Source organism: Pomacea canaliculata, linkage group LG10 (assembly GCF_003073045.1).
Source record: "Pomacea canaliculata isolate SZHN2017 linkage group LG10, ASM307304v1, whole genome shotgun sequence".
Lineage (NCBI taxonomy): Eukaryota > Metazoa > Mollusca > Gastropoda > Architaenioglossa > Ampullariidae > Pomacea > Pomacea canaliculata.
Window position 1 is genome coordinate 6,799,821 of NC_037599.1, and position 13,398 is coordinate 6,813,218.

General features: G+C 37.0%; 2 protein-coding genes and 1 long non-coding RNA gene across 4 annotated transcripts in view; 1 reads left to right on the forward strand and 2 right to left on the reverse strand.

The window, feature by feature from the left end:
• Positions 1–2,103, reverse strand: part of LOC112573311 — a 63,881-nt gene extending 61,778 nt beyond the window's left edge. The window contains exon 1 of the long non-coding RNA XR_003101207.1: positions 1,993–2,103. This is a non-coding gene — a long non-coding RNA (uncharacterized LOC112573311). The remainder of the gene's footprint in view (positions 1–1,992) is intronic.
• On the forward strand, positions 1,003–6,031 carry LOC112573310 (protein nanos-like). Of its 2 annotated transcripts, none has more exons than XM_025253540.1 (3): positions 1,003–1,124; positions 3,290–3,628; positions 4,339–6,031. In XM_025253540.1, exons 1-3 carry the CDS (start codon positions 1,059–1,061, stop codon positions 4,516–4,518), a joined length of 585 nt encoding a protein of 194 aa, XP_025109325.1. In that variant the 5' UTR covers positions 1,003–1,058; the 3' UTR covers positions 4,519–6,031. The 2 variants fall into 2 exon arrangements, with proteins under 2 accessions (XP_025109325.1, XP_025109326.1); XM_025253541.1 differs by lacking the exon at positions 1,003–1,124 and adding an exon at positions 2,227–2,805.
• A 313-nt stretch (positions 6,032–6,344) lies between these two features.
• LOC112573307 (transmembrane protein 59-like) lies at positions 6,345–12,141 on the reverse strand. The gene is made up of 7 exons (XM_025253537.1): positions 11,968–12,141; positions 11,649–11,754; positions 11,255–11,358; positions 10,603–10,786; positions 10,172–10,333; positions 9,338–9,477; positions 6,345–8,764 (listed from the first exon to the last, which is right to left on the reverse strand). Exons 1-7 carry the CDS (start codon positions 12,109–12,111, stop codon positions 8,633–8,635), a joined length of 972 nt encoding a protein of 323 aa, XP_025109322.1. The 5' UTR covers positions 12,112–12,141; the 3' UTR covers positions 6,345–8,632.
• Between the last annotated feature and the right edge of the window lie 1,257 nt (positions 12,142–13,398).

A 13,398-nucleotide genomic window follows, 5' to 3' on the forward strand; every position in this document is an offset into this window, starting at 1 on the left:
AAGGGAGGGAAATCGAATAAGGGAAGCGGCGCATATATATATATGTGACAATTAAGGCACATCCACACATCCCTTCGGACGATCTGCTCGGCAACGACATGTTTCACTCGGCAAAGTGATGCGACGGAAAAAGCCACGCGGCTACACGGTAACATATGTTGCTTTGGGTGTAAATAAGAGACCAAGAGGGGCTGTCGCACTATTGGCGCACATTGTTTCCTATGTTTTCGTACACAAGTTGTGTGTGCTCGCATTCACGAACCTTTAGCCACTTGCTCCTCGCAAGAATGGGGGCTGGTGGTGGTGGTGGACCCAAGAAGGATGAGCTATAAAGGGTTTGGCTTTCATTGGCTAGTGTTTTCTTTCTCTGGGTTCTCAGTTGTCAACACTATGTCTGGCAAGCGTAGCCTTATCATTACACCACTTAAATAGGCAGGGAATGTTGTATGATTCTAGATTGGCAGACAGTGTCTATGCTATGCTATGTCTATGGTTCGTCTGATGAGCGTAAGCTCTGCACTCCAGGCCTTAACTCTGCTCAGAAATGTTAAATAATTTTTGTATACTATTAACTAGGCTTGCCATCAAAAGTTAATTTCTTCATTGTTGGGAGAAGGGTAGGGAACTAGACAAATTTGAAACAAATAAGACCAAAACCTCAACAAAAGGTTGGGGCATCTTTTGATCTCACTTTGACCTTGAAATTAATCTTCTATTTCTCCGTTTTATGTTGGCGGCTTTGTACAATCGGCGAGAAAAAAGAAATCAGTGGTAATGTTTCAAAGCAACTGCTGAACGCTCAGTGGCGGTACAATCATAGGCTAGCCGAAATTGTAGCGGCAGCAACCCCCACTTCCCGCACAACTCCCCACCACCACCAACCACATCTCCCGACGATGTGGCGCCACTCACGATCCCAGCTACAAACGTGGACCTGCAGAGGGATTCATACCCCCCTCCCCATCCAGATCACACCCTTCCAGCCCCTCGGTGGAGCGTTTTGCTCGTAGATCGACCAACTCGGATAAAAGCATTGTCACTGGAGCCATCGGTCTAGAATGAGCGACCAGGAGTACTCACTGTTTGGAGGCCGAGAGATCTTCGGCAGTGCATTACTTAGAAAGGTGAGAGAGGGATAGAGTGTGTGAATGAGTGCACACAGCCAAGAGAAATAAATTCTAAAGTCTTCGTGAGCGAGGCAAGGAATGGGGTACCCGGTAGTGTAGTGCTCGCTTGTCATCCAGGTGTTCACCCCGGGTTCAGATCTCGTCTCGGGACGCAGTGACACCTGTTCGCAGGACTGGCCGTCGGGATTTTTCTCCAGGTACTCCGTTTGATGCTCCCTTCCTTTTCCTTCATAGTACAAAATTAGGTGAAAGCACTTTCCTACCAATGAACGGGAAGGAATTTAGGTTGTAATCAGCTGAACAGTTTATCGGCGTTCGGAAACTCTTTAGATGGACTGAAACAGTGTTTTGCTACTGAATTAATATCTTGCTTGCCTGCGTGAAGAAAAGAAAATTGATGATTGCATGCTTTCTCGCTGTTGAAATAGCTGTTACAGTTGCATTGTCCATAGCCAAGAACTCCAATGCTGTATATCTTCTAAGAAAACAATCACATCAGACTTGTCCCCTCCCCCTAAAATATTCATTGTTTTTATGCATACTGAAAATACCCGTTTTCCTTTATCAGCAGTAACACGAATCGTGTCCTCAGCTGCCGTAGTCACTGTCAGTCGTGGATGGTACGAGTCTCGATCAGAGTCCTCTATAGTGTCTGAGTTGTTTATTGTCTTGACGGTTAATTGACGACTATCTCCATAATTTTAAATTGATGTTTACAGACTACACCATTATTTGCTACAGACCGTTGCCTGAAAGCAACTGTTGCCGGTTTACTCTAAAATTTAATTAAATTTTTGCTACCCCTCCCTTCCCCATAAAAACCAAACCAACAAAAACACAAAAACAAAACAAAACAAACATTTACCTTCTTGTTTCTGTGGTCACAGTGGCTCTAGGCACAAATATTTCATTCACATAAGTGGTGTTACTTTTGTTTTTCCGTACAAATGTAAAAATGGCGCTTTGACTGTTTTTGATAATTCAGCTGTTGTCGTGAACTCCATGCGCCATTTTGCTTTTGTAGTCGAAGTCGCTGAAGCAAATCTCCTTCCGTTTTACGCAAAATTGACCCAAAAAAGAGAAAATAAAAACTTCTAGCAAGACGCACAGGTTTATTAATTCATAAGACATACAACTTGCCGACAATGGGAGCCTCATCTTCAAAAACTAATAGGTTAAAGGTCATAATAGTGAAGCAGACTTTACAATGTGGGTCGAAGAAGATTGTCAGGAAATGTTGACACAACCGTCTGGTAATTTTAATTTGAGCCTCTTTCCCTTTCGCTGGCGCTTAGCAGCAAATAGGAACATGTAATGAAAGTCTGGAAGCCTGGTGATAAGCTCGCCCGCCTCCGTCGGCCAGACCTGGGTGGGAGCTGCTGAGCCGAGATAAAGCTACCTCTGCACGCACACTCAGCCCATCCCACCTCTACAACAAAGGGAGGAAAACAAAACTGTTCTCAAGATTCGAAGCATCTACTTCAAAGTGAATAGGAGGCAACAAAGCAGCAGAGAGACTATATTATAAAAGGGAGAAAACAAACAGAGCTCAAGAAAAGGGAGATTTGTGAAGGAGAAAAATGTTATAAAAGGCAATTATAGACAACAAAAATGACTCCAGCAACACCTGGAATATGACAGCAGGAGCCTTTTCTATCACTGGACCATGGAGGAACAAGTAATCAGATAGAATTTACTTCCTGAGAAAACATAATTTCTTCACAAAGTTCTAAATTGGAGATTCTGGAGCCCCTCATTAAACACTAGAATATGTGTTGCAAGGTTGTCCATCCCTACTCAATCATTTAAGAACAAAAGACCTGGGCCATCTATCCTCTGAAGTAAAAATCTTCATGTTCAGAGAAGAAAATAAAAAGTTGTTTATAAGTTGTTTCGGCAATTATCAACCGCATGTTTCACTTTTATCCCTACAATTTCTCCACAGGCATATTCTGATAAACTAAGACTTTACATCTTCCAAAATATAAAAAAAAATATTTGCGCATGCACAGGTAGATTTTATGCACATGAACTTTTGTGTGACACTGGCTGAGACATGAAGTGAATAAAATAATGCCTTGAATTTGAAAATTTGTTTATTTCTGTATCCTAATTTTGCACTATCCATTTAACAACCCATTCTTATTACTGTTATTTTTCAGTCCATGCAGGAGCACAGCATATGCAGACCCATCACAAAAGCATGTGAAGATGTCATTGTAAGCTCTGAAGTCTCTCACTCATCATGCGTCCCTGTTGTCCCATCCAGAGCTACCACCATGGTTTTGCCCTCAAGCAAACTTAAACCTGTCATCACTAAATCTAACACTAGCCAAGTATCAGGATCTGTTTCTTCAGCCCGATGCCAGATGCGCAGGCGCAGAGCATCTGTGGATGATGATGATACTGACATTTACCAGAAAGAAAGCTCTGGAATCACCTGTGCTTTTTGTCGAAAGAATGGGGAAACACGAGAGTTCTACACAACACACAAATTAAAGGTAATCCGGAGAAATCTAGAAAGGGAAGTCTTGAGACTTAAGTCCAAGCTTTAGTATCTGGCTTGGAGAAATTTAAAGTTTTGAAAATAACTTGACTATGCCCCTACTTTTGTGTTACTAGTCTACAGGCTTGCAGCCAAGTAAATAGCCTTTACAGAACAACCAAATACCAGCCTTACTAGGCTGTCGCTGTTTTGACATGTTCAGATGATGTTCAGAGTGTTGATATTTTGTATGTCAGTAGATTGAAATGTACCAATCACATGACAAGTACAAATGTAGATATCTTGCCATATAAATTAAACTAATATTTCCCATCCATGAAATGCAAAAGGGTTTTCTGACAGTTAAAATAAATAGCTTTTTTTTTAAACTATTGTATACAAATATTGGAGGTTTTATCAACCAGCAAAAAAAAGTGTGATTAAGTAAAGATGAATTAATATTATTGTGATCTTGTTTGCAAGTGCAAAGAAACTTCTTTAATTGTGTCAGCTGTGTCACTGACAACAACAATGCAAACATATCATGTTCTTCATATGATTTGTAGCTCTTCTGCAGGATTTAGGCAGAGTTTTCTATGCAGTGGAAAAAGCTTTGTATTAAGAATAAACACAGATAGGCCTGATGTATAAATTGTTTGTGGAGCTAATCTTTTTTAAAGAAGTAAAATAACCTAAATAAATTTATTTTCTTGGTAATCTCACAAGGATATCCATGGAAATGTGATCTGCCCTGTCCTTCGTGCCTACACCTGCCCCAAGTGTGGTCAGTCAGGAGATTTGGCTCACACAGAGAGCCATTGCCCTTTCGCTGGAAGCAGTCCCTCACTGATACACAGTCTTCGTACCCGTAGGACAAGCTGTGGAATTCGAACCCAGAAGCATTAGTGATACAAATTGCTCTGCAGGAGTAAATATCATTTCCATATTGTTGATGACAAATACTGATTTTCTTTTGCACTTTTTTATGTGTCCTATGCATGTTTCGAGAGGCCATGTTGCACTAGCAATGCAAGGGAAACAACCTATCACTTAAAAAAATTATTGAAGTCTTACGCAGTTGTGTACCTTGATGTAAGCTATGTATGGATTAATAATCTTACGGTTTGTTTCTCAGTCTAGGTGGAATATTGGACTTTCATACAAGGCTAAAATTCCAAATAAAATTTTACATCAGAGATTAAGATAATTCTCAAGAAACTAAATCCATTTTATGGTATGAAATATACCATATAGTTATTATAAATAACAGACTTGTTGCATAAAACAATTATCTTTCAAGATAAAACCTCATCATTAGGACCTTACGTATTGTGACCCCCTCTGAGACAAAACACAAAATTTGTCACAGATGTGATATGCTAAATAAACCTCACATCTCTATTATAACTGTCTCCCTAAAGCGACTTATGACTGACAGTTTCTGCTCTATTCAAAACTGTTTGAAAAGGTCACGTTAAAAAGGGCTGACAGTTTGTCCTATAGTATGACTTTAAGCAGAAATAACATAAAATAAAGTACATTTTGATAAAGACTGCTTGTTTATTGGGTCATCAGTCATTTTGACCCAAACCACATCACTCGTCATATCTACTACCCACCTGAGTTGACCCTGCCATAAGCGTATTGTCCTATGTAAGTATGCATCGATCCAATACCAGAAGTCAAATTAATCCAAACCTTTAAGTCCATTTGTTTGCTGATGACACAAGTGGTTTTAAATGTTAAATATTATGAACGGAGTCATGCATCGCTTAAACAAGTTTAGTCAACATCTTAAACAAAAATGGCCATTTGACAATATACATTCAGAGAACAAATCTTACAATGGTGCATAAATGCAATAGTTGATTGGACTCAGGCAGTGGGTCAATATACTTCCTGATCAAAATGCCTGGCCTCCATTTTTTTTCTCTTTATTAGTTCAGTTCAATTGTGATTCTCTAAAGACCTTTTGTAGAAGTTGTGTTAAAAAATAATAAGATTCTGGTGACTGCTTGTGCCTTATTGTTCCTTTTGCTAAAATCATTTTCAAAAATATAGTTTATTTTAAAAAAGCATCATTGTTTACTACAGTACACATGTACTGATCAATTGCTTTTACCAGGAGAGTTACCCAATAAATCTTCATTCAAGTGCAAAATAAATAAACAAGACCTAGTGAAAGCAAACACTACAAAGAAAAGCATTGTGATATATGGTTTTTAAAACATTTATATAAATGAACACATTTCAGTCATGGTTCAAGGAATGAAAGTGGACTGACTAGTTTCTCTATAACTGTTATGACGCAATTTTGGTGGATTTTAGCAAGTCTTAATAGGGAGGTTTTTTGTGTAACAAACATTGTTGGCACATAGAATTGCATGACAAGTCTTGAAAATAAATCCTCTTGGCTTTATCATGTTGTGTTTAGCCTATCATTACCACTTCGTGCATTGCTGTCACAGTATAAAGTATAAGATGATCATTAGTAATTTTAATTCCATAGGAGTTGAGTATTTTTGCTTAAATGTGTATTTTCTGGACTAAAATATTGCTGGCAGCATCAAAGGTGTGAAATTGTATTTCTGCTGAGAGGGACAATATGTGCGTAAATGTGATGTGTGAATTGCTGTGCACAGAGTACAATAGCACATAGCAAAGATGGAAATGTTGAATGAATAGAAAAAGATGCAGTACTTTGGATTTTATCACACAAAGCAAGACAAAACTCAGATTTAATAACCCTTTATTAGAAATACACCCACTGCCGTAAGTTTATTGGACACAGATAGCCAACACCTCTTAAAAATGATTTTTATAAAAAGAAAATGAATGTGAATGGTCGGCCAAAACAGACTTGGTTTGGTGATTATGTTACAAGATCTGCATTCCATTTTTTGTAGGAGTTTCAATTTTACATAAATTTTGTATGAAGAGCTATTTCCATTTAAATTCAAGGATTAGATTTGAGGTGTGTAGCATTACAACTATTACAAAGTGCATCACGTCTCTTCAAGCTTTTATTCTTTACCAGTAACTTCTCAGTTCTTCTATCGTAGGATTGCTTTACAAATTGGAAATATTTCAATGTTTGCATTAGACTAATATAAAGGTTTTATAAGCCCTAAAAATGAACACATCACGTTATATTTTTTTAACGATCATGAGCTGCGATGGAAAGTGAGCTAATGTTGCTATCCCTTTGCTATTTATTCTGGCATTCAAATAGGATAGCTTTCAGCTGCTTAGAACAGATTTGCAAAAATTATATTAATAGTGATCATTAATGCTCCTTTATCTCTTAATGGAAAGCAGAAAAACTGTGATTTCAAATTAACCATAATGTGCAATTCTTTCTACAGTGCAAATCCTACAGAAAATAATATTTTAAAAAAATTCTCAGAACTGTTCACAATATGCTGAGCAAAATATAGCCTTCCAGCAGTTGTAAAGATGAACGTTTCATGTTTATTTTATGTACAGCAATTAATCCAATCTGCCTTCTCTCCAACAAAAAACAAAATACGGCAGTATTTCTACAGGTATTTACTACTGTTTTTTTTTTTTAATGTGTACCCATTAAAACTCACTAAATAATATTGCCCCTTTTTGATACGTATTTATTTCTTGATTCCACAGTGTCATAATTAAGTTCATCTGGGTTTCTCACATCTGCACTCTTCTTATTTTGCTCCGACTAAAGAAAATAATTCAAAGCTCATGTCCTTCATAAGAAATATTGTGCAAACGTTAATTTTCTGCACTTGCAAACGAAAAAATTTGGTGAACAGTAAACCACACATGCACACATACAAATAATGTATATTTATAAAGTACAAACTCTAGACTTTTAATTTACATCATCAGGTGAAATAAATTTGAAGTGTTACTTTTAGAATTTGTAGGACATAGACAACATAAAGACATGAGAAAACAGTGATGTTTCAAACTAGATTACACCTATAGCAGTGTTGTTATTGGTTTTCTACATAGCTGTTTCGTAAGACATTTTAAGATAATTCTTTAGTTTAAAATTTTTGCATTACTCAATTTTTTCCTGCTTCTTTCAATGAATGATAATGAATAATTAAATGTACTGCAAATGAAAGATTGCAAATGAACCAAAGATCAACAACAATGGAACACAAGCATCGGCAAACAGAGGACACCATAACAAAGTTTATGGATGAAAATCAAGAACTGAGTTAGTGGAAGAGTTTTCTTGATTATGAAACTTAATTCTTAAAAAAAAGGTGGAGTCTGACTGGGAATTGAAAGCTTGGAACATACTGATGACCTATTTGCCCATTAACAATAACCAACTTTATTTGTCCCAATGGGCAATTTAAATGGGAGGTGTGCTCTGTTTTCAATATATATATAAAGTCATTACAATTACAATGCAATGGAATAGAGATATTAACATTAACAAGAGCATTATTCACCCTCCAAAAAAGAAAATATCACAAATCTTTATGTAGAATTTAGTTTGTTTTGGGAAAGTGTTAACAAATAACCAATGCAAATTAGACAAAGTTCACACACGAAAATTGCAACTCATTACAGTCTAAATACATATTATGTACACATATAAGACTAAGAAATAACAGTTCCTCAGTATCCCACAAAAGTTTTATGATTTCTAAGAACATCTCTGTTTCTTTTACACAGGTCTCCAGTTAAAAAAAACATGATGTAATGCTTTATTCTTTATTCCATAATGCAGAGAGATGTCTGTAAACTGATGCATAAGGCAAAACAGTAGCAAAGTGTATGGATGAGATATGAAATCCCAAACAGTATAGACAATGACCAAGCCATTCAACAGGAATGCAGGATGTAAATATGCACCAGAATAATCATCACATTGGCACATCAAATGTACCTCAAAGTAAAATGCTTCCTTTTATTCCCCTCACCTGACTTTAAAACTATTGTTTGAATGGGAGTCTGAAGGGGAGAGGCATAGACCTAATGATCACAGGAACAAAAACTATGAAATGTAAGGACAGGATGGTTAGATCTGCTCAATGCGAATCTTGATGGGGAGAGGCCTTGCTTCCACCTGAGACTGTGGGTGTAGGAGTTTGAACCGGTCTTTGCCTGACAGCTTGCTCAAGTACTCCAGGTCTCCATTGATGCTAAGGTTCTGCAGAACAATATGACATGACTGATGTTGATTAACTGGCACATAATAGGTCCAATTATTATGAAATGAAATGCAGTATCAAAACCACAAAAGTATACTGTGATCTATCATCACAAAATAAATATTACAATTGAGACATAATGAGAACAAGGCATAATGCAACAAAGAAGCATATGCCAGCAGCATAAACGCTTAAATGTTTGTTGGGATCAAAACCAGGTTGCAAACTTTCCAAACAAATTTAACTTTTTGATGTGGCATAGCCATGAAAAAATTTGGAACAGCTGATAGATTTCAGGGACTCTGTACTCGATTGTAATTGGAGCAATAATCTTCCAAAGTATGTAAAATAGATGCTTATATAAAGAGAAAGGACCACTTTTTTCCTTTCTTTTGCATTCCTGGGACCATGCGTCACATTTTAAGTTTATCTTTAGTGATGAAGGGCTGCATTACCCATGTTCAGAAAGGACCAAGCATAATACAACAGCAGTTTTTATATGTCATCATTTGTTCCATCAGTATCATTTGTGGCCAATTACAAATAAGAACACCTCAGAAATGATGTCTTACCTGCTCAGGAGCAGTGGCAGCAGCAGTGAGACAGAACCAAATCATGACAATGGCACATGCCAAGATGAGGAAGCTGAGGACAATGCGTGCAATGCCAGTTTTTCTAGCAACGCATGTAAGCCAATCTCCATGATTCATTTCTGTTTAAAAGAAACAATTTCTCTTATATTCATCAATTCAAAATGGCTCTGACCTCTAAGATCACTGAGTTAATCTGACCATGTTTAAAAACTGATTACCTATTGTATGATCATGCATATCGCACAGGATGGCAGCAGAAACTTTTTCAAAAAATTTCTTTGATTTATGGTTAGGTGGAACTAATCTGACTGATAAAGAATTAGAATTTCTAGCAAAGACACCAACGTTTGACATTTCAGTGGGTTTTTTTTAACAGCAGGTATTAATAAGTGTTTGAATTTGGCATACAAAGAAGATTGTTTCTATTTGATGATATGAAAACAATGGAGGAAGGGGGTCATATCACGTTGAGCACACAAAGAAGAGACAAGTTAAATATCAAGACAATTTTCTGCACAATAAACATCATCGAAACTCATCACATAAACAAGATAGACAAGAGTACCTTTTACACTACTGACCATAACTCTGATATGCTAACATGCATTGTACTTAAGTTTCATTGTTAATTCCTTAAAAAAAAAGTCTCTTTACACTATTCAGATTATTTGCAGGAAATAAAAATTTGGCAACCAAGTTGTACATAATAATACTAATTATTTTTGTAGACTAAATACAGAAAACAAAAACCTAACAAAACCAAATGTAGGAGGTTTTTTTTTAGCAATTATAGATGAAACACTAGTGTCTTACCATCAACATCCATCTGAAGGTTACCATCCAGCTGTTGTGCAGCTCTTATCTGGGAAGCCCTAAAGTTTAGCAATGGTGTTGCAGAATTATCTTGTCCAGCAATATTGGTTTCTAGATATGCACTAGTTTTATCATCTGCATTAGGGAGAGCTTCCTGGATATCTAAGAATAAAAAGTTACAATCATTTAAAAAATGTCAAGTTTATTCATTTTATAAAAAATATCATGCCTTTTAACTTTCATAGCCGTGAACTAAATCTACTATAAATGAGCAAACAACGCATAGTTTCAATGTAATCAGTTTGAATAATGCACTTCCATCTGTAGCAGTCATGTGAATTTTAAAAGATCAGCAATACATTTCTAATGCACAATTTTCCAGAAATATCCAGCCATCCTCTCCCACTCCAATATTTAAAATCAACGCTTACCATCTATGTCAACCACAAAATCAACAATATGGGGCTCTGAGCGCATTACAATCAGCTGTCCACTTCTTGCTTCCATAAAAAGTGACCATGTGACCTCAAACTGACGGTAGACCTTGTCTATCATATTACTGTATACACTGTGCATGTACATTAGTGGATATAGGATGCTTACTTCTGATTCATCCTGCACACACAATTGTGTTTTGAATAAATCAGCCATTTTTGAGCACGTGATTGTGGCCACATAGACTAATGTCTTCTCCATACAGGAAAAAAGCAGAAATCATCAAAACTTAACTTAAAAATTATCTCTGGGAGAGCAGAATACTATCAGAAACAGCACACAATAACATACATAAAAAAATGCACTAGCAGAAAGACAATGGCATGGTGTAAAACAAGGTAAACAGTGCATAAAACTCCTTGCAACTGTAAAATTTAATGTGACAGCTCCTGCTGGTGGACACATTTACTATATGCATATGATATCACAAACACCCACAAACAGAATAAATGCGCAAGTGATTTCACTTCTGTGCGAGCCTTCCGTGTGCTACATAGTTTTACAATGACAAACCCTAAAAGGCAAAATTCTCAGCCTAAGGACGCACATAACTGTATTCTACCAGCCTACCTAATATCTATTCTTTACCTCAATTCCCGAAGCAGCACTTTGGGCGATAAAAGCTTGGCTACGGCATCCTGATATGCAGATACTACTGTCGTCAGTTGCATTAGTGTACGACTCTTCACAGCCTGATAAAACAAAAGGCACAGAATCAATACCATTTTGGCTGCATTTCCCATATAATTTACTATATTTTCTTCTATTCGGCACATTTGGAATCACAAATCTATAGTTTTGTTGCTTTTTTATTTAAATACATAAAATCGTTCTTTTTAAAATGACTACTCTATTTCTCTCACAAAAATATTAGCCTCATATAATGGTTCTTTTCCTGTTTAAAGAAAGTATATTTTGAGCGCAACGGCCTCTCCTAAAACTCTATCCTATATAAGCCTTAACTAACGACAAAACACCTTACTTGACTGGCAATCAGCAAGGGTGCCGTTCACATCTTCGTTGTTATGGACGAATGCCATGATGGAATAAAATCTGCATCCTCTTTTGCAACTAATGCTCTGTTCTCCCTGATAAAAATTGGAACATAAGTTCAGATTGCCCAGAAAATTGATTTTTCCTTGGGTTTAAAAACCATGTTAAGTGTGTTTTAATCTGATACATGACCACCATGGAGCATATAATACGTTCAGACGTTTTCCTTGACTGACTACTGTCGGTCTAAATCATCGATCATGCCACATAAACACAAATAAGTTTAAGTTATTGGATTAAACTCTCACATTTTCATAGGTGTGTCCCGAATATGTTTTGTCACAGCTGTCCTCGCATGAATCTATGTTCTCGAGGGCTGATGAAGATGGTTCCGAACCAACTAAATGGACAGCGAACACAAACAACACAATGTTTTGCAACGCAGCCATCATAACTTCTGTTGATCGCTTGTTGGAGTCTGATTGGCTGCTTGAAGTCAGGTGGTAGAGGTGCACAGTAAGGGAGACAATCAGCGACTAGTTCTATTTTCGAAATCGCTTTTGTCCGAACGCGAACTGCCAACCGTGAAGTTGGCCTTGATAACTTTCGATCTTTTTATAGTATCACTCTCATCTACCTGGTATGTCGCTAGCTAGTCTTCCAGGGAAAGGAAGATCACAATTCGGCTTGGCCTAAGTCTTGAAGAATGTGTTTATTCCAGCGATCCGGTATTGATAACAATAGTAAAAAAAAAAAACCTTTATGGTCCACACAGGGCGTATAACAAGCTTAGCTGGACTTCACAAGAGAGCATGAAATAATTTAATTAGCGGGAAGCAATTAGTTAGGCAACTGTTTCTATTGCACTAGCCACATACGTGTGTTTTTTTTTAAGGTGGGGCAGTTTGGGGGAATATGAGGTCACAATTAAGGTATATATCATGTGTATCTTTTTATTCATGTAAGACAAACAGCACCACATTGGAAGAAGAGGGGTTGAATAGGTGTTTTACGCTGAGCCAGCAGCTAACGGTACAACTCGACAAAGCAGCCAGCCCTGTAAACAGATGCCACAAATAGAGAAACAACAGCTAGCGTGCCAAGAGGAGAGCTGAACGGGAGAGAGCGGGACAACCAGACTTAAATGTATTAGTGACAGGCTCTAACCGTTGCGCCCCAACATTGGAGGGAAATATATTTACACACAACAATTAAAAAAAAAAAAGACTATTGCACTTGGTGGGCAACGCCATCTGAAATTCACTGGGAAAATTTGAGCTAACAATAAACAACTAAACTCATATTGAGATAAGTAAACGACAACTTATATATATATATGGTTCAGCTCCTGCATCATCATATTCCTCGTACCAGCGGTTTGGTGGTCTTTTGCACTGACTTCGGCATGAGAAGTCAATTTTAGTTGCGAGAGTTATCCACAAATATAGCTATGGACTCTTCCCTCTTCAAGTACTCACAACTATAGTTGGCTGTCTCTTCTGTTGCATTAGCTTATCTGGTTTGTAAATTTCTTTGTGCAGCAATGCCGTTGAGTTAACTTAATTCAGTGTTGTGCACATGCTAGTAATTTAAATATTTTGTATATCATTAGTTATATTATCTTTATTCAACCTAAAATGTAATTATAGATTGAATACATGAACATTACTAAAACAAACTCCTGTGTTTTTGGGTAAAGAAATAATATTTTTATATATTATATATTATAGGAAAGCTAT

Excerpts from the sequence above, each read along its gene's own strand:
- LOC112573310 (XM_025253540.1), top strand. The coding sequence starts at position 1,059 with ATGAGCGACCAGGAGTACTCACTGTTTGGAGGCCGAGAGATCTTCGGC. Across the intron at positions 1,125-3,289 it reads GCAGTGCATTACTTAGAAAG|TCCATGCAGGAGCACAGCAT; the intron begins GTGAGAGAGGGA and ends GTTATTTTTCAG. Across the intron at positions 3,629-4,338 it reads ACACAACACACAAATTAAAG|GATATCCATGGAAATGTGAT; the intron begins GTAATCCGGAGA and ends TAATCTCACAAG.
- LOC112573307 (XM_025253537.1), bottom strand. The coding sequence starts at position 12,111 with ATGATGGCTGCGTTGCAAAACATTGTGTTGTTTGTGTTCGCTGTCCAT. Across the intron at positions 11,359-11,648 it reads CCTTGCTGATTGCCAGTCAA|GCTGTGAAGAGTCGTACACT; the intron begins GTAAGGTGTTTT and ends TTGTTTTATCAG. Across the intron at positions 10,787-11,254 it reads GTGCTGCTTCGGGAATTGAG|GATGAATCAGAAGTAAGCAT; the intron begins GTAAAGAATAGA and ends TTGTGTGTGCAG.